The sequence below is a fragment of the Emys orbicularis genome, chromosome 5 (assembly GCF_028017835.1).
Source record: "Emys orbicularis isolate rEmyOrb1 chromosome 5, rEmyOrb1.hap1, whole genome shotgun sequence".
NCBI lineage: Eukaryota > Metazoa > Chordata > Testudines > Emydidae > Emys > Emys orbicularis.
The window spans coordinates 102577178-102598237 of record NC_088687.1 but is presented as its reverse complement, the minus strand read 5'-3'; the positions used below and the strand labels follow the sequence as shown (position 1 = coordinate 102598237).

At 45.3% G+C, this 21060-nt stretch overlaps 1 protein-coding gene across 3 annotated transcripts in view; it reads left to right on the top strand.

Moving 5' to 3' along the window:
* The first annotated feature begins 12252 nt into the window (after window positions 1–12252).
* TBC1D1 (TBC1 domain family member 1) overlaps window positions 12253–21060 on the top strand; it is a 183651-nt gene continuing 174843 nt past the window's right edge. For all 3 annotated transcript variants that reach the window (XM_065405017.1, XM_065405016.1, XM_065405015.1), the window contains exon 1: window positions 12253–12669. In XM_065405017.1, the coding sequence (XP_065261089.1) occupies window positions 12253–12669 (417 nt within the window). The remainder of the gene's footprint in view (window positions 12670–21060) is intronic.

Sequence of the window (21060 nt, the reverse complement as noted above, 5' to 3'; positions counted from 1 at the left end):
CAAGGAGATCCAGAAAGCATGTGGCAGCAAAACAGTCTGCTTGTCTCAACCCAAAGATGGTGGTAACTTGAAGCCTGTAAGGAAAGATTAAGATTTAGGTAAGGGAAAACATGTGTATAGGCCTTTATTGTTTTATCCCTTTGCTCTGCATAGTGTGTACCTTTGGGTGAATCAATAAATAGTGCTTTATTTTGAAGTTGTTTTTGGGTCACTTTATTCAGCCACTGTCTCAGACTGCAGAGGAAAAGGGCATACAAATACCATTGGGTCTGTCGAGTTAACACGGTTGGTAAATAGGGGGGCTACAGCCTAAAGATCCAGTCTAGATTCCAAGGCTGGAAGGGACTATTGTGATCATCTAGTCTGGTCTCCTGTATAACACACACAATTCCCCCAAATAATTCCTAGAGTAGATCTTTTAGAAAAACCATTCAATCTTGATTTAAAAATTGTTAATGATGGAGCACTCACCACAACCGTTGAAAGAGGGGTAGGTCTGTGTAGTTCCACCTTGAGGGGGTTGAAGATAGCACAGCCTGTTCCCTGAGAGGGCACTCAAGAGGGACTGTTAGGGGATGAAAGCATAGCTCACTTTGTAACTGTGACACATGTGCTTAACTTTATGCTTGTGAGTAGTCCCATTCAAGTTAATAGGACTACCCATAGACCTAAAGTTAAGCATGTACATACATGTTTGTAGGATCAATTCCTAAAGCAGAATTTAGCCCTTAGTTTACATTAAATAGGCCCCATTGAATTCAGTGGCATTAAACTGGTGTAATTTAGGGTAGAATCTGTCCTTAAGTTAGGACAAGAACAACAGAAGGAAGTGACACAGAAAGAATTCATATGAGGAAGGGAAGAGGAGGCTGACTACAGGGAGATTCTGAGGCTAGTTAGATTAATGAGATGCATGTTTTAGGGATTGAAATTATGTTCCTTTACTTCTTGGGCACTACTAAAATTGAACCCTGAGAATCTGATTTTTCTATTACTGTTCATAATTTTAGTTCCAAAAAGTTAGGTTTTGGTGTGGGTTTTTTTGTTTTGTTTTTTAAAGAAGGTCCATTTGAAAATAGTATTGGTGTGGACATGGAAAGTGATTCAAGTATTTATTTTTTTAAAAAAGCAAGTTGATGTCAAGAATCTCTGAGTTTATATTAAATACACTCCAGCGGTTCAGTACTTATTGAAGTATGACAAAACAGCTCACTGTTTAATATAGTTAAATCCTTAGACTTAACATTGAAAATAACATGTTACTCTCTGCTGTAATGTTAGATATCTCTAGTTAGGGATGCAACATTTTCTAGTACTGGAATAAAAGAGAACTGGAGGTTGTGATTAGAGTGGGGCACAATTTTATGAATACAACTTTTTTAAAATCAAAAATGACCTTTTTTAAATTGGAAAATTTTCATGAAAATGTTTGATTAAAATTAAAAAAAAAACCTTTTTTCAAGGAAACTGGGAAAAGGAAAACTGGGAAATGTGGTCTAGATGAACTTACTATAAGGTGGGTGCACAACTAATTGAAAGACCATATTTAGAAGAGTTATCAATGGTTCATTGTCAACTGGGAGGGCGTATCTAGTGGGGGCCTACCGGTGTCAGTTGTGAGTCTGGAGCTATTCAATGTTTTCATTAATGACTTGGATAATTGCGTGAAGAGTATGTTTATAAAATTTGCAGATGACACCAAGATGGGAGGGGTTGCAAGCATTTTGGAGGACAGGATTGAATTCAAAACAACTTTGACAAATTGTCAAATTGGTCTGAATTCAACAAGATGAAATTTAATAAAGACAAGTGCATAGTACTTGACATAGGAAGGAAAAATAAAATGCACAACTACAAAATGGTGGTCTAGCCCTGAGCCAGTGCCTTGGCCGGAGCGGGGCTGAGCCATGTGGTCCGGCCCCCAACCCAGCACCCCGGCCGGAGCGCTGGAGCGGGGCCGAGCTGCTGGTGCAGCTCGCGGGCCGCATGCAGCCCGTGGGCCGTAGTTTGCCCACCCCTGAGCTAATGCCATAAATAGAGAAGAAGGATAGTCCAGTTGTTAGGGTGCTAACCTGGGAGTGTGGAGACCTTGATTCAAGTTCCTGCTCTGCCACAGCTTTCTTATGACCTTGGCCAAGTCACTCTGGGCTTGTATTCACTACTGCACTACATCAGTGCTGCTGCATCGATGCAGTGGCACTGATAGAGCTCTTCTGGTGAAGACGCGCTATATCGATGGGAGAGCACTTTCCCATTGACGCATTTACTCCCCCTCCCTCAATGAGGCGGAAGCTATGTTGGTGGGAGATGGAGGCAGAGCTTAGAGTCAATGTAACTTGTTTACAGTAAGTTATATCAACTTAAGCGGTAGCGTAGACAAGCCCTTAGTCTCTCTTTGCTGCAGTTTTCCATCAGTTAACTGGGATAACAATACTTCCCTCCCTCACGGGAGTGGTGTGAGGGGAAAAATACACTAAAGATGTGAGGTTCTCAGATACTGTGGCAGTGGGAGCCATACAAGTACCTAAGATAAAGAGATTAGCTGTTGTTTGATATTTGTGTTGAGAAGCAGCAGTGCTATTCATTTATATGTGATTATTCTGTATTTTAGCCTCAGCACAGAGAAGGAGAATATGGATGGAGTGTGGTATCACATACAGAGCCCTGAGTTCATAGTTAGTTTGAGTCACAGATTAAATGAGTTTGCTGGTTTTAGTGCATGACACAAAGATAGTCCCTAGTTGGTCATAATTTGTGATCAGTTTGTGCTCATGAGACCCACATTTACAGTTGCAGGTCAGGGTAAAAGACTTTTTTGTAAAGAAGTTTGCATAGCACCTGCCTATCACTGTGCCTGGTTCTTGGAAGTGGTGTCTGCCTCTCTCTTTCCTGAGCAGAAAAGGATCACTATGTTTACTCAAAAAAATTGAAAATGGAAAGCAAAGTTTTGATTTACTGTTATGTGAAGATAATGGCTCAAATTCAGTCCTGCTGCACATGTTAACCATATTGATTTCAACTGAGAACAGACTTTACTTAGCCTTGTTATGCTGAGACCATTATGCTCGCCCTTAAGTAACAACAAAGTTACTCGATTTTCATGGTCTTTGCGCTGTGTGCCTGCTGAGCCCTAAACGAATCAAAATCTCCTGGAGAGTTGCTGAATTGTTTTCCATTTTCACTGTTAACAAAAAAGTTTCACAATTGCGTCTCAAACAGGGAAGAGAGAACTTCATTTCCCTATTGGGCGTTTGCATCCCTGACAGAAGCCTTTGCAAGAGCACAGCAGTAATAATGTTAGAGCATTTTGTTGGTTAGACAAATATAGAAGTGCTTTGTTAAGCTGAGGTCAACTTCTGTGACAGTGTGTTTATAAATGAAGAGATTTCTGGACTGTTCCCTTGCTTTCTGTATATGAAACAAGAGCTGTACATGGAAGATGTTTAATATAATTGAAATGAGGCCTACAAATATATATTTCTTATAGTATTTACATCTGTTAAGGGGCCTTCTTAAATGCTTCATGCATCTAGATTGTTAGCAGATTCAGAGTTCTGGCTCATGGATTGTCTTTGCAGGCCTACACTGTAGGATTCTCTTGCTAAGCTCACCAGCCGTGGAATCATTAATAATAAAGCCAAAAAGGGCATTCATCCACAGTTGGATCCAAACGTTCCAGAAGAGAAGGCTATAAAAAGGCCCAGCACCTGTATCCATCTTTAAATCTTGCTTTTTTTGGTTTTTTTTTCTCCCTGCAAAGTAGTTACAGAACCATGTTTTCCCTTTTGTTGTTGTTGGTAAAGTGGTCGTTTTTTCATTTTTGAAAATGTTGTGTTTTACATGCAATGTAATATTTCTAATAGTACTATATTCCTGCCCCACTCCCCCAAAATCCCTTGGAAAAATGCATCTAATCTTTGCAACTACTCACACAGCTGATAGAAACTTTTCAAATTTTTTGATGGGTAAAACAGCCTAATTTTTCATGAAAATTTTTGCAATTTCCCCCCCGCCCCATTGTTTTGGCCAACTCTATAAATGAAGAAAGACAAACAAATTTACTGTAGCTATAATAAAGAAAGGAGTACGTGATTTAGTATAATAGATTTGCTAAAATAAACTTACAATAAAGATGATTGTTTACAGTGTTATAGTAGGGTTGCCATATTTCCACAATCAAAAAAGAGGACACTGGGGGAAGGGGGGGAAAGCCCTGCCCCCATCCACTCCCTCCCACTTTCCACCTGCTGACTGCCCTCCTCAGAACCCCAACCCCCCCCTGCTTCTTGTCCCCTGACTGCCCTGACCCTTGTCCACTTGCATGGGTGGCAGGGTTGTAGAAATTTTGGTGGTGCCCAGAACCCCCCCCCCAACCTGCCTAAGGCTCTGTGAGGGGGGTTGGGTGGGGGGAGGAGGTCTGGGGTGCAGGTCCTGGGCTGGGGATTAGGGTGCAGGAGGGGTGTAGGGTGCAGGCTCTGGGATAGAGTTTGGGTGCTGGGTGCAGGCTCCGGGCTGGGGCAGGGGGTGGGTGTGCAGGAGGGGGTGAGGCGTGTAAGCTCTGGGATGGAGTTTGGGGGTGGGAGGCGGTGCAAAGGGAGGGGGTGCAGGCTTTGGGAGGGAGTTTGAGGTGGTGGGTGGGAAGGGGGAGGGGGGTTGGGAGGGAGTTTGGGGATAGGAGGGGATGCAGGGGTGAAGTCTGAGGATGAGGGGTTCATGATGCAGGAGGGGGCTCAGGGATGGAGCAGAGGATTAGGGTGAGGGGGGATGAGGGTTGGGGCTGAGGATGAGGGGTTCATGATGCAGGAGGGGGCTCAGGGCTGGGGCAGAGGATTAGGGTGCAGGGGGATGAGGGTTGGGGCTGAGGATGAGGGGTTCATGATGCAGGAGGGGGCTCAGGGCTGGGGCAGAGGATTAGGGTGTGGGGGGATGGGGATGAGGGGTTGGGGGCGTTGGAGAGGCTTGGGTCTAGGGTGGAAGGGCAGGGTAAGGGCAGCCTATCTTCCTGTTAGTGGATGGGGGATGCTAGGACCCGGGGGCAGCAGACAGCAGTTGCTGCTGGCTCTGGCAGTACAAGCAGGCAAGGGAGAGGCAGGCAGGGAGGGGGGGCCCCACGGGTGGGACGACGCGCGGAGGGGGGGGTGGCAGGTGGAGGCCGGGGACCCATCCAACACTCCCCCGCTCCCTGACTGCCCCCCCCCCCCGACTCCCCTTACCATTCTGGCTCCACATGTAGGCAAAACACGCTGCCCGCTGGGTCAGTTTGTGTGTTACACAGGGCTGCAGACAGAGGGAGGGGGGAGCAGGGGAGGGCTCTGGCTACTGGAGGCCAATGGGAGCGGCTCAATCAGCCGCCACACTCTGCATGGGAGGGAGGGAGGGAGGCGAGGGAGAAAAACCCCCCGGACATTTTAACCTTGTTACCAATTCCTCCCGGACGGCAATTTAGAGATGCAAAAGCCGGACATGTCCGGGGAAATACGGACGGATGGTAACCCTAGTTATAGCTGTCTCTTGAAAAAGAAAATTCATAATAAAGAGTTTTAAAAGAGCTGGTCAAGTTTCTATCTGGATCATTAACATTTCTTTTTAATAAGTCCTGGAACACTGGGGAAGTTCCAGAAGACTGGAACTAAGCTAATGTTGTGTCATTATTTAAAAATGGGATAACCTGGGTAATTATAGGCCTGTCAGCCTGACATTAACCCTTGGGAAAAAAAAAAAAAAAAGGGGAAATGGCTGATACAGGACTAGATAAGTCTTCACTGCAGAGGATGTGAAGGAGAGTCCCAAACCTGAGCCATTCTTTTTAGCTGACAAATTTGAGTAACTGTCCTAAACTGAGGAGTCAGTAGAGGAGGTTTTGGAACAAATTGATAACTTAAATAGTAATAAGAACAGGAGTACTTGTGGCACCTTAGAGACTAACAAATTTATTAGCGCATAAGCTTTCGTGGGCTACAGCCCACTTCTTCGGATGCATATAGAGTGAAACATATTGAGGAGATATATATACACACACATACAGAGAGCATGAACAGGTGGGAATTGTCTTACCAACTCTGAGAGGCCAATTAAGTAAGAGAAAAAAACTTTTGAAGTGATAATCAAGATAGCTCAGTACAGACAGTTTGATAAGAAGTGTGAGAATACTTACAAGGGGAGATAGATTCAATGTTTGTAATGGCTCAGCCATTCCCAGTCCTTATTCAATCCTGAGTTGATCGTATCTAGTTTGCATATCAATTCCCCTACTCTACTTGCGCTATATTGATGACATCTTCATCATCTGGACCCATGGAAAAGAAGCTCTTGAGGAATTCCACCATGATTTCAATAATTTCCATCCCACCATCAACCTCAGCCTAGATCAATCCACACAAGCGGTCTATTTCCTGGACGCTACTGTGCTAATAAGCGATGGTCACATAAATACCACCCTATACCGGAAACCTACTGACCGCTACACTTACCTACATGCCTCCAGCTTCCATCCAGGACACACCACACGATCCATTGTCTACAGCCAAGCTCTAAGATATAACCGCATTTGCTCCAATCCCTCAGATAGAGACAAGCACCTACAAGATCTCTATCAAGCATTCTTAAAACTACAATACCCACCTGCTGAAGTGAAAAAACAGATTGACAGAGCCAGACGAGTACCCAGAAGTCACCTCCTACAAGACAGGCCCAACAAAGAAAATAACAGAACACCACTAGCTGTCACCTTCAGCCCCCAACTAAAACCTCTCCAGCGCATCATCAAAGATCTACAACCTATCCTGAAAGATGATCCTTTACTCTCACAGATCTTGGGAGACAGACCTGTCCTTGCTTACAGACAACCCCCCAACCTAAAGCAAATACTCACCAGCAACCACACATCACTGAACAAAAACACTGACCCAGGAACCTATCCTTGTAACAAAGCCCGATGCCAACTCTGTCCACATATCTATTCAAGTGACATCATCACAGGGCCTAATCACATCAGCCATACCATCAGGGGCTCGTTCACCTGCACATCTACCAATGTGATATATGCCATCATGTGCCAGCAATGCCCCTCTGCCATGTACATTGGCCAAACCGGACAGTCTCTACGCAAAAGAATTAATGGACACAAATCTGACATCAGGAATCATAATACTCAAAAACCCGTGGGAGAACACTTTAACCTGTCTGGTCATTCAATGACAGACCTGCAGGTGGCTATCTTACAACAGAAAAACTTCAAAAACAGACTCCAATGAGAGACTGCTGAGCTGGAATTGATATGCAAACTAGATACAATCAACTCAGGATTGAATAAGGACTGGGAATGGCTGAGCCATTACAAACATTGAATCTATCTCCCCTTGTAAGTATTCTCACACTTCTTATCAAACTGTCTGTACTGAGCTATCTTGATTATCACTTCAAAAGTTTTTTTCTCTTACTTAATTGGCCTCTCAGAGTTGGTAAGACAGCTCCCACCTGTTCATGCTCTCTGTATGTGTGTGTATATATATCTCCTCAATATGTTTCACTCTATATGCATCCGAAGAAGTGGGCTGTAGCCCACGAAAGCTTATGCTCTAATAAATTTGTTAGTCTCTAAGGTGCCACAAGTACTCCTGTTCTTTTTGTGGATACAGACTAACACGGCTGCTACTCTGAAACCTGTCATTAAATAGTAATAAGTCACCATTTATGGATGGTATTCATCTAAGAGTTCTGAAGGAACTCAGATATGCAGAAATACTAATGGTAATCAGTAATCAACTTTAATCACGAATTACTGTGGTATGTAACCTATTGCAGAAATCAGCCTCTGTACCAGATGACTAGAAGATCACTAATGTAAGGCTGATTTTTTTTTTTTTTTTTATTAAAAAGGATCCAGAGGCAATTCTGGCAACTACAGGCCAGTAAACTTAAGTTCAATACCAGGCAAACTGGTTGAAACTATAGCAAAGGACAGAATTATTAGACACGCAGATAAACACAATGTGTTGGAGAAGAGTCAATATGGCTTTTTTAAAGAGAAATCATGCCTCACCAACCTACTAGAATTATTTGAGGGTATCAACAAGCATGTAGACAAGGGTGATCCAGTCAATATAGTGTACATGGACTTTCAGAAAGCCTTTGACAAGGGCCCACACCAAAAGCTCTGAAGCAAAGTAAGCAGTCCTGGGATAAAAGAAAAGGTCCTTTCATAGATCAGTAACTGACAAAAAGATAGGAAACAAAGGGTAGGAATAAGTGGTCAGTTTTCACAGTGGAGAGAGATAATTGGCAGCATCCACTAAGGATCTGTGCTGGGACCGGTACTGTTCAACATGTTCATAAATGATCTGGAAAATGGGGTAAAGAGTGAGGTAGCAAATTTTGCAAATGATACTAAATTACTCAAGATAGTTAAAATCCAAAGCTGACACTGAAGAGTTACAAAGGGATTTCACAAAATTGGGTAACTGGGCAACAAAATGACAGATTAAATTCAGTGTTAATAAATGTAAAGTAATGCACATTGGAAAAACATAATCCCAACTGTACATTCAAAATGATGGGACTAAATTTGCTGTTATCATTCAAGAAAGAGATCTTGGAGTCATTATGGCTAGTTCTTTGAAAACATCTGTTCAATATGGCAGTCAAAAAAGCTAACAATGTCAGGAAAGATTAGGAAAGGGATAAATATCATAGAGCCACTATACATTCATGGTACACCCACACTTGCTATACTGTGTGCAGTTCTGGTCACCCCATCTCAAAAAAGTTATATTAGAATTGGAAAAGATACACAGAAGGGCTGCAGAATTCAATAGGGGTATGGAACAGCTTTCATATGAGGAGAGATTAAAAAGTCTGGGACTGTTTAGTTTAGAACATAGATGACTAGGGGTGATATGACAGAGGTCTATAAAATGAATGGTATGAAGAAAGTGAATAGGCAGGTGTTATTTACTGTATCACATAACACAAGAACCAGGGGTCACCAATGAAATTCATAGGCAGCAAGTTTAAAATAAACATAAAGTACTTCTTCACACAACACAGTCCATTTGTGGAGCTTGTTGCTGGGGGACATTGTGAAGGCCAAAAGTATAACTGTTCAAAAAAGAATTAGATAAGTTCATGGAGGATTGGTCCATCAATGGCTATTAGCCAGATAGTCAGGGACGCAACCTCATGCTCTGGGAGTTCCTAGCCTCTGACTTCCAGAAACTGGGAGTAGACGACAGGGGATGGACCACTCAAAAATTGCCTCTTTCTGTTCATTCCCTTTAAAGTGTCTGGCACTGGCCCTTGTTAGAAGACAGGATACTGGGCTAGATGGACCATTGGTCTGACCCAGTATGGCTGTTCTTATGTTCTCTAGATTAAATAATAATTAAAGGAGGATTATATAAATAACATGGTTTTATCGAAAATGGATCTTGTCAAACTAGCCTGATATAATTTTTTGATGAGGTTGTAAGTTTGATTGAAAAAGGTAATAGTGTTGTTTGTTACATAGTTAGATTTCTGTGAAGTATTTGAGTTGATACCACATAGCACTTGGATTTAGAAATTAGAAGGATACAAAATTATCACAGCACGCATTAAATGGATTAAAAACTGGCTAGCTAATAAGTCTAAAAATCAGAGGGGTAGCCGTGTTAGTCTGGATCTGTAAAAAGCAACAGAGGGTCCTGTGGCACCTTTAAGACTAACAGATGTATTGGAGCATAAGCTTTCGTGGGTGAATGCCCACTTCGTCAGACGCATGTAATGGAAGTTTCCAGAGGCAGGAATAAATATGCAGGCAAGAATCAGTATGGAGATAACGAGGTTAGTTCAATCAGGGAGGGTGAGGTCCTCTGCTAGCAGTTGAGGTGTGAACACCAAGGGAGGAGAAACTGCTTCTGTAGTTGGATAGCCATTCACAGTCTTTGTTTAATCCTGATCTGATGGTGTCAAATTTGCAAATGAACTGAAGCTCAGCAGTTTCTCTTTGGAGTCTGGTCCTGAAGTTTTTTTGCGGTAAGATGGCTACCTTTACATCTGCTATTGTGTGGCCAGGGAGGTTGAAGTGTTCTCCTACAGGTTTTTGTATATTGCCATTCCTGATATCTGACTTGTGTCCATTTATCCTCTTACGTAGTGACTGTCCAGTTTGGCCAATGTATATAGCAGAGGGGCATTGCTGGCACATGATGGCATATATAACATTGGTGGACGTGCAGGTGAATGAACCGGTGATGATGTAGCTGATCTGGTTAGGTCCTGTGATGGTGTTGCTGGTGTAGATATGTGGGCAGAGTTGGCATTGAGGTTTGTTGCATGGATTGGTTCCTAAGTTAGAGTTGTTATGGTGCGGTGCTTGGTTGCTGGTGAGAATATGCTTAAGGTTGGCGGGTTGTCTGTGCGCGAGGACTGGCCTGCCTCCCAAGGTCTGTGAAATCGAGGGATCATTGTCCAGGATGGGTTGTAGATCACTGATGATGCGTTGGAGAGGTTTAAGCTGAGGACTGTAGGTGATGGCCAGTGGAGTTCTGTTGGTTTCTTTCTTGGGCTTGTCTTGTAACAGGAGGCTTCTGGGTACATGTCTGGCTCTGTTGATTTGTTTCCTTATTTCCTTGTGTGGGTATCGTAGTTTTGAGAATGCTTGGTGAAGATCTTGTAGGTGTTGGTCTCTGTCTGAGGGGTTGGAGATAAAGTCTAAAAATGTCATTTTAAAGGGGAATCATCACTGCGCTGTTGTTTTTCTTGTGAGGTCCTGCAGGGATTGGTTCTTGGCTCTATGCTATTTAGCATTTTTACCAACGATCTGGAAGAAAACATAAAATCATCATTGCTAAAGTTTGCAAGTAACACCAATATTGTGAGAGTGATAAATAATCAAGAGGGCAGGACACTGATAGAGCGCTCTGGGTCACTTGGTAAGATGGGCACAAGCAAATAATACACATTTCAATATAGACAAATGTAAGGTCATACATTTAGGAACAAAGAATGCACACCAGAATTACAGGATTGGACACTCTATCCTGGGAAGCAATGACTGAAAAAGACTTTGGGATCATGGTGTATAATCTGCTGAATGCGAGCTCCCAGTGCAAAGCTGTGGCCAAAAGGGCTAATGCAATGCTTGGATGTATAAACACGGGAATCTTGAGGAAGTGTAGAGAGGGGTGATATTGTCTCTGTATTTGGCACTGGTGTGACTGCTGCTGGAACACTGTGTCCAGTTCTGGTGCCCACAATTCAAGAAGGATGTTGATAAATTCGAGAGGGCTCAAAGGAAAGTCACAAGAATGTCTAAAGGATTGGAAAACATGCCTTATAATGACAGATTCAAGGAACAATTTACCAGGATTGTGGTAGATTCTCCATCTATGGCAATTTAAAAATCAAGATTGGATGTTTTTCTAATATATATGGTCTAGTTCAACCAGAGCTATTGGATCTGAAGCAGGAATTAATTCAGCGAAGACCTATGGATATACAGAAGGTTAGACTAGATGATTATAAGGGGACTACATGGTCCCTTCTGGTCTTGAAATCTATGGGTATGGTTACACTGCAATGTAAGCCCAGGGTTAGTAGAACTTGAGTTAGCAGACTCTGGGTTTGTTAACACGGGGCTTGAGCATTTCTACCTATTTGTAACTCCAGATTTGGAATTGTTGAATCCTGAGTCCCAACCTGGCGCTCCGGCATCTACACTGCATTATGCGGGCCTGAGTTGAACTACCTAGATCCCAGACTTCCTAGAGCCCTCCCAAAATGCAGCTGTTCTAGCCCTTTGTTCGTGGTGAAGTGTGGGAAAATTTGACTGTTCACCAAACTTGACTGTCAAGAGGACAAAGAAAGCCTGTGGAACTGTGGGATACTTTTGTCAGACTCCCAGAGCATGATTCTAGTAGGGTTGTGCCCATACTGCAGAGCAGAAGGGCTTGAACACTGCGTCCCAGCTTGACTCAGGGTCAAATCCTCAAACCATGGGGTCGAAGCTCTGGGTTAGCATGATTTGTATGTAGCTGGAAGGAGGATTAGGCTTGAACCTGAGTTTGAACCCTGGGTTTACATTGCAGTGTAGAAATGCCCTATGAATATTTCCATTATTGGTGATTATTTTTAAATAGAAAATTCTAAATGACTGTTACTGTAACTGTATAAATATCTTTCCTTTCAGAATTCCACTACTGTGCAATGAAAGGAATCTTCATTCCTGGGAATTGAAACTGGTGGATTATTCCTGGTTTCCTTGATGATTATAAAATGGAGCCCCTATCATTCAAAGTTAAAAAACTTCAAGCACCCACTGATATCTCAGTGGATTTTAGTCTCCAGCTTGTTGGTTCTCTGCCAGTGCATTCTCTAATCACCATGCCAGTGCTGCCTTGGATTGTGGCAGAGATTCGGCGGCTCAGTATGCAGTCTTCCATGGAAGAACCTAGCACCAGCCAAATCCGGCTTTATGTTTCACCAGCAAGCCTGCGATGTGAACCAGACACAGGAAAGAGCCAACAGTGGGATCCTTTGATTTGTTCCAGCCTGTTTGAGTATAAGCCACAGCATGTCCACAAACTGATTCACAATAGCCACGATCCAAGTTACTTTGCTTGTCTGATAAAGGATGGAGCAGTAAATCAGCAAAGTATCTGTTATGTATTCAGAGCTGCTGATCCAACAAAAGTAAGTAAAAAAGCAATTCTCAGAGCTTGCTTCGCTCCATGAGATATTAGAAGCTGATTTATAGGGCATGATGTAAATGCACAAGAGAAGTTAATACTGTGTATTTCAAAATGAGGTAGCTTTTCTGATCTTTGGATCTTTTCATTACAGTCTGAGTTCCTGAAACTCTTTTTACAAAGTAAGACCTCAGTCTTGCAAAGACTTAACACATGGGCTGAACTTTACACACTCTCAGTTTTACTATGTGAAGTTAGGCCCGTGTCAATCTTTGCAGGATCGGGGCTTAGTTTACTATAAGCTAGTGATATGGGCTGAAATCCTGGCCCCGTTGAAGTCAGTGGGAGTTTTTCTATTGATGTCAGTGGGGCTAGGATTTCACCCATAAACTGCCCTGGACCTTCTCTAATCCTACATTATATGAGTAGCTTGTGTTCCCTCTGAGAAGGTTGTAGTGCTAAAAATAGGCATCCAATTCTGCTCTTCTGATCCAAGTGAGTAATCTGCTAAAGCCACATCCTCACATGAATAAGGTGAGTAAAACTGGGTATTAGGTTTCTGCAGCTGACCAGTAATGTTTAGTGGGCAAAGCAGCGACACCATTGAGGTATAAGTTGTAGTTATTAATATTGGAGGCAGAGCTCACATTGGTCCAAATTCTTTATGCCTTATTCACGAGAGTAGCCCCACTGAAGCACCTCAGAGGGACTGTTTGCATGCGTACAGTTGATCGGATTGATTTATGTACTTACAGCTACCTGCTCTGGAGCAAGACAGGGTATAACACCAAACTCATGGTGCCTGGCTCAGAGCTGGATACCTGGTTATGGACACAGCTTTAATTAAATTCCCCCAAGATAAAAAGGCAGCTAAGTAAACTAACAGCCAAATAGGACTTAAATCACAAGCACTTAAGTGAGAAAATACTGTCAAATTAAAAATGGCCTACTCGATAAGATAAGATGTATGCATTTAAGGGTGGGGAGTAGATGTTTTAGGACTTAGCACTGAGTAGAAAGAAGCTGTTAAATATGTACTTATGTACTTCATTGTGTGGGTTGTGGTTTAGTTAGGATCATGGTTAATAAACAACTTTGATCACCTCCAGTACAATTTCTTCTGTAACAACAGAGCGAAAAGCAAAGTACTATTTCCACTTGCTTGATCAGACTTCTGGAGCTGTTTGAAATAAGAGAGAGGGGGAAATATAAAGATTTGGGTTTACAGTTTCAACTGTATCCATAGATTTTGGATGCCAGTGTCTATGATCATTATTGTTTTAATTTGGAATTGCCTTATCTCCGTTTGTTCTCCTTTACAGCGTCCATTTATTCTGTCTCTGATGCATGTGTGTAACTCCCATTAACATTACTGAAAGTTGTGTATGCTTATCAAAGTGTGTGTGAGAGAGATATCTATGTATTGAGACAGCAGGGTACCCAGATTGGGAGCACAGCAGTGTCTAGGACGGGGTGGGCAAACTGTTGGGGCTGAGGGCCACATCTGGGTGGGGAAATTGTATGCAGGGCCGGGGCAGGAGGCTGGGGTGCAGGAGGGATGCGGAGTGCAGGAAGGGTGCGGGATGCGGCAGGGGGCTCAGGGCAGGGAGTTGGGGTGCGAGGTGCAGGCAGGGGGCTTAGGGCAGGGAGCTGGGGAGCGGGGTGCAGGCTTCAGGAAGCGCTGCGGCCCCTGGGGGAGGGGAGGGCGGAGGGCTCCGCGTGCGCTGCCCTTGCCGCGCCTCAAGGTACCTCCCCCGAAGCTCCCATTGGCCGGGGTTCCCCATTCCCAGCCAATGGGAGTTGCGGGGGCAGTGCCTGGAGGCAATGGCAATGCACAGAGCGCTCTGCCCCCCCGCCTGGGGGCCGCAGGGAAGTGGTGCCGGCCGCTTCTGAGAGTGGCGCGGGGCCCACAGCGCCACGGGGGGCAATCCAAAGCCCTGAAGGGCCGGATCCGGCCCGCGGGCCATAGTCTAGGATCATTATTGTTTTAATTTGGAATTGCCTATCTCCATTTTGTTCTCCTATAGAAGAAACAAATATTAGAAGTCTAACTTCTGTGGACTGAGTGACTCAGCAGTCTCTTGCTCCAGTCCATTAGATCTCTTGTCCCAGAGGACTCCTTTCACTGCCTGCAACATTTGCTCTGAGGAATCAGACAGCAGTTTTCCATATTTAGATTGTGTTGGCATGGTCAGCTTCCTCTCTGTTGCTCCTAGGATGGACAAAAAATGTTCTGCATATTTTTTCTATTTGTGCTTGTTATTCAGAAAGAGACACAGCAGTCCAAATTAGCTTGGTGACAGAGCTGAAGTATTAAAACCTTGTTGTATACGAACCCCCCACAGAGCGGGTCTTGAACTTGCACTGGATTCACGATACTTATTTATCAGTCCAGTCTTACTGAATAAAAGTTTAGAAGTTATGATCTCACCTTTGTGAAAAACTCAGGCATAATTTGGCTACATTGGAGAAATTAAATCTCTCCATTGGGTCAAATATAACTTCTTAATACAGTGGTTGCAGCTATGGTAAATTTAATTACTTATTCTCACTGTTACTTTTCATTACCCACCCCCCTCAGACTCTCTCCAAAATGTTGTAATAATTAGATAGACATCTGATCTATTTTATAGGACAAGAGGTCTCCACGATTAAAACGTTATAAGATACAAGGTTCATAACCACTTGCATCTCTGTGGATGAATCTGGAAAAGGCTATGGCTGATGTAGATGGAATTCACATTAAGACAGGGCTCCTTTGCAAATTAGATTGAAAAACCAGTCTTGAATTACAACAAAAATATATGGTTATGAGTTCACAAGCGCTATCAAATAGGGTTGCCACCCTTCTGGATTTTACCCAGATAGTCCAGTTTTTGGCTTCTGTGTCCAGGTGCTATTTAGGGTTGCCAGGTGCCTGGTTTTTGACTGGAAAGTCCGGTTGAAAAGGGGACCTGGCAACCCTAAATGACACCTGAACCAAAAGTTTGGTTACTGCAGGGTGTGGGAGGCACTGGGTCATTGGAAAAAGGCAAATATAGGCCCATCTTTAAAAAAGGAAAGAAGGAGAACCCGGGGAACTACAGGCTGGTCAGCCTCACCTCAGTCCCTGGAAAAATCATGGAGCAGGTCCTCAAGATTTTGAAGCATTTGGAGGAGAGGATGGTGATCAGGAACAATCAACATGGATTCACCAAGGGCAAGTCATGCCTGACCAACCTGATTGCCTTCTATGATGAGATAACTGTGGATATGGGGAAAGCAGTGGGCGTGATATATCTTGACTTTAGCAAAGCTTTTGATACGGTCTCCCACAGTATTCTTGCCAGCCAGTTAAAAAAGTATGAATTGGATGAATGGACTATAAGGTGGATAGAAAGCTGGCTAGATTGTCAGGCTCAACGGGTAGTGATCAATGGCTCGATGTCTAGTTGGCAGCCGGTATCAAGCGGAGTGCCCCAGGAGTCGGTCCTGGGTCCAGTTTTGTTCAACATCTTTATTAATGATCTGGATGATGGGATAGATTACACCCTCAGCACGTTTGCGGATGACACTAAACTGGGGGGAGAGGTAGATACACTGGAGGGTAGGGATGGGGTCCAGAGTGACCTAGACAAATTGGAGGATTGGGCCAAAAGAAATCTGATGAGGTTCAACAAGGACAAGTGCAGAGACCTGCACTTAGGATGGAAGAATCCCATGCACTGTTACAGGCTGGGGACTCACTGGCTGGCTAAGCAGCAGTTCTACAGAAAAGGACCTGGGGATTACAGTGGACAAGAAGCTGGATATGAGTCAGCAGTGTGCCCTTGTTGCCAAGAAGACTAATGGCATATTGGGCTGCATTAGTAGGAGCATTGCCAGCAAATTGAGGAAAGTGATTATTCCCCTCTATTCGGCACTGGTGAGGCCACATCTGGAGTATTGCATCCAGTTTTGGGACCCCCACTACAGAAAGGATGTGGACAAATTCGAGAGAGTCCAGTGTAGGGCAATGAAAATTATCAGGGGATGGGGCACATGACTTGTTTGTAGGGCGACCAGACGCCCTGATTTTATTGGGACTGTCCCGATATTTGCTTGTTTGTCCCGCGTCCCGACCAATGTTAGGTCGGGACACTGGACAAACAAGCAAAGGCTTCGGAGCCCAGAAGGGCTCGCACCCCCTCCCCCCACCCCGACTCCGGCCCCTCCTTCCCCCATTGGCTCCCTCCCCAAATCCCCGCCTCTTCCCCAAGCACGCCATTCCTCCTCCCTCCACAAGCGCTGGAGGGAGGCCCCGGAGACGCAGGGGGAGCGCGGGGCCGGGGTTAGTGAGAGTCCGGCCTGGCCCCGAGCAGGCAGGACTCAGTCGGGCGGTAGGGAGAGTAGGGGGGCGGCCCGAGGGGCCAGGCAGCGGCTGTTCTCCCCACCTGGGCAGTGGGACTCGGGAGCAGCCGCTGCTCCAGCTCCTACTGCCGCAGCCGGAGGAAGCGGCCATGGCGCTTGGCGGCTGCGGCTCTGGCGCCCGGGCCCGAACCCCCCGAGCCCGGGCCTGTTGCGGGGACCCAGCAGCGCGCACGCTGCGCCCATCCCCTGGCCAGTCGCATCTGGGCTGGCTGCCCAGCTGGTGCAATCCCGCGGCAGTCCCGGGGCGGAGGCATCGGCAGCCCAGCCCCGTTCATTCCCTGGCGGGACCCGAGCGGGACGGGGGGGCTGGGGCCTGCTGCCCCCCACTCTGGGACCGCCCGCGGGATTGCACCAGCTGGGCAGCCCAGCCAGCCAGCCCAGGGGCTGGGCGCAGCACGCGTGCGGGGTCCACGCAGCAGGCCCGGGCTCGGGGGGTTCGGGCCCGGGCGCCAAAGCCGCAGCCGCTGAGCGCCATGGCCGCTTCCTCCGGCCGCGGCAGTAGGAGCTGCAGCAGTGGCTGCTCCCGAGTCCCGCTGCCCAGGTGGGGAGAACAGCCGCCGCCTGGCCCCGCGGGCCACCCCCCTACTCTCCCTCCAGGTACTGCCCGACTGAGTCCTGCCTGCGCTCGGGGCCAGGCCGGACTCTCACTCACCCCGGCCCTGCGCTCCCCCTGTGTCTACGGGGCCTCCCTCCAGCGCTTGCGGAGGGGGGAGAAGGAAGGGGGGGTTGTTTTTTTGCTCTGCCGCCGTTTTTTTTTTTTTTTTTTTTTCTCCGTCCCCCCCCGTGTCCCGATATTTGACCTGGGTGATCTGGTCACCCTACTTTAGTCTGCAGAAGAGAAGAGTGAGGGGGGATTTGATAGCAGCCTTCAACTACCTGAAGGGGGGTTCCAAAGAGGATGGAGCTAGGCTGTTCTCAGTGGTGGGAGGTGACAGAACAAGGAGCAATGGTCTCAAGTTGCAGTTGGGGAGGTCTAGGTTGGATATTAGGAAACAGTATTTCACTAGGAGGGTGTTGAAGCACTGGAATGGGTTACCTAGGGAGGTGGTGGAATCTCCATCCTTAGAGGTTTTTAAAGCCCGGCTTGACAAAGCCCTGGCTGGGATGATTTAGTTGGTGTTGGTCCTGCTTTGAGCAGGGGGTTGAACTAGATGACCTCTTGAGGTCTCTTCCAGCCCTAATCTTCTATGATTCTATTAACTTGTGCCAGCCCCTGCTCAACCAGGGCCACCTCCTACCTACAGGCAGGCTCCTTAAGATGATCCTGCGAGTGACGGTGGGGGGAGAGGAGTGAGCGATGGGGGCAGGGCCTTGAGGGAAGGGATGGGGCTTTGGGTGAAGAGGTGGGGTGGAGGAGTCTGGGGAAGAGGCAGAGTAGGGGCGGGGTCTTGGGGGTCCAGTTGCCAGCAATTAGAAGGGTGGCAATCCTACTACCAAACCATTCGTGAAACCACGTCACTCTTCTTTATATAGGATAATTTTAAACATTGAATGTAAGGCTGTTGCTGGGCAGTAAATTAAGTATTCTTTAAAAATTCACATAAATTAACAAATACATGTTGACTATATATACCTCACTACCTCTTGCCTTATCCATAATTAATTGGCCAATTGCTTGTGGGCATCAGGGAAGAAGCAAGTCCAAACGTGGAATTTGAAGGAGGAGAGGGCAGTGGACAGAAGAAGGCAGGAAGATGGCTGTGGGAGAAGCAAATAAGAAAGACTAGTATAATTGACAGGGTGAGGAGGGGGCAATGCAGTAAGAGACAGGAGCAGAATTGTGAAGGTCCTTGAAAGTGGTGATAGAAAGCTTGAACTTAGTGCATGGAAATGAGACAGCCAGTGGAGAGTGTTGAAGGGAGGGGGTAGCATAGTCATAACAACAGAGAGTGAGAAAGTATCTCTGCAACAGTGTTCTGAATAGACCAGATATCATTAGCTGAACACTTTTTTATATGCATACTGAACCAGAATGTAGGCTTGATCACTTGTGAAAGAATGTTGTTCCTATTCTGGGGTAAAATATTTTGGTAATGAGATACAGAGCCTTTTGCCTTTGGAGCATTGACTCAAATCCAGACCAGTGGGCATATCCTCCTGTGGGTAAGAAAGGGTGCCCTTGTATTTTGCCTGGATTTAAACCAGAGATTTAGAGGGTAAAAGGTTCTGTATCCTACTATTCCAAGTAATGAACTCTACATAATTCCAAATAATGCCATGATTCTGTGTTAAGATTTTGTAGCCACACTTCCCTTCTTCTGAAATGCCCTGCCCAAGAAGGAAGCAATGACCTATTGTGGTATGGTTCCATCACTCCCTAGGAACTTATAGAACCCCTTCTGTTGCAGCACCATGAGGCTAGGGCTTAGCTGCACTGGATGGAGTATAGGGGTAAATGGAGGAGAGTATCAGGGAGCATACAGTATGTGGCAAACTCCCTTGGGGACCTGGCTCAGAACCATGCAAATGTCTGCACACGCAATCCTTCTGCCCCACACAGTATTATGTTCTGTTCTGCATTTGATCATGCCTTAAGAGGGTTTTTTTGCACAGGTGTCGGCAGAAGAGCCAAGAGCATCTTTACAGAGGGACAGGGTCAAAGGGCCTAGAACTCCCCATTTCATGCAAATCCCTGAACTCTGTAGGATTAGGAGGCTGAACCACATGATTCATCTATGGTCCCACTCTGAGGGGACCATTAGTTGAAAATTCTGCAAGGTGACACTATTGTAGTTTCCTAAACTCTTTGTCCTCAGACCGCGAGTTAACCACAGGAGAGTACAATGTGACTCCCAAGCTGCTAGACTAAAAGTCACCTCCAGTTGATGACATACATAAAACAAACAAGCTGGTGATTTGAGTCTGATTTCTAATGGACAGGGTTCTACAACACACAATTCATCATCACATGTTGTAACCTTGTTGGCAGTCTCAGCAGAGTGATTGGGTATTGAGTGGGCTTTGTAATTCCTAGAGATATTCCCTCTAGGTCATAGTGTAGACTTGTATGTTGGTACGGTGCCCAGTGGCCCTCATTTTGATGGATCATTCGTTTTGGTCCCAAGGTGGCTTATGTTCCACACAAATGTAATATTTCCTCAGCTTTATTGCTGAAAATTATTTACATCAGAAATGCAGAATTTCTATTTGCCTTTTTTTAAAATACGGTTCCCTCCCTCCTTCCCCCAGTTGGGATTTTATGGATGGAGAGGTATGGTGGACTGAAGTGAAGGTGGGGAAACCTGTACTGCTGTTCTCCAGGGGTAGACGGAGTACTTTAGTGGTTGCTCTTTCTAGTCTGTCACCTTTTTGAGCATTTAAATCCACTTTGGGGAGAACTGAATGAGAGACAGATAATTACAAGCTGATAGAGCATTGTTACAGGATATTGGTCTCCTACTGCTACATAACTGACAAGATTTTCATAGAAAATAAATGTAGTGGTAAAGCTCTATATTTATTTTCAGTTTAGGAGACATTGATTTTGTACCACATTACAATGATTTTTCTTTGGTATATCAAATCATTGGCTTCATGTAGATGTATTCATTTTACCTGATGGGTGTTTTGTATAGCAAATGGAAATTTGATCACTTTACTGTAATTGATCTAATGATGTATTAAGGACGGCTTAAGCCTTGTCTACACTACGAGAGTACTTCGATTTTAGTTAATTCGACTATGTGGAATCGATATTACTAAGTCGAACGTGTGTGTCCACACTAAGGACAGTAATTCGACTTTGTGAGACTTTGTGAGTCCACACTAACGGGGCAAGCGTCGACATTGGAAGCGGTGCACTGTGGGCAGCTATCCCACAGTTCCCGCAGTCCCCCCTGCCCTTTGGAATTCTGGGTCGAGCCCCAAATGCCTTCTGGGTAAAAAAATGTGTCGAGGGTGCTTTTGGGCGCCTGTCGTCATCCGTCCGTCACTCAAGCCCTCCCTCCCTCCCTCCCTCCCTGAAAGCGCCGGCGGGAAATAATTTCGCGCGCTTTTCTGATTACTG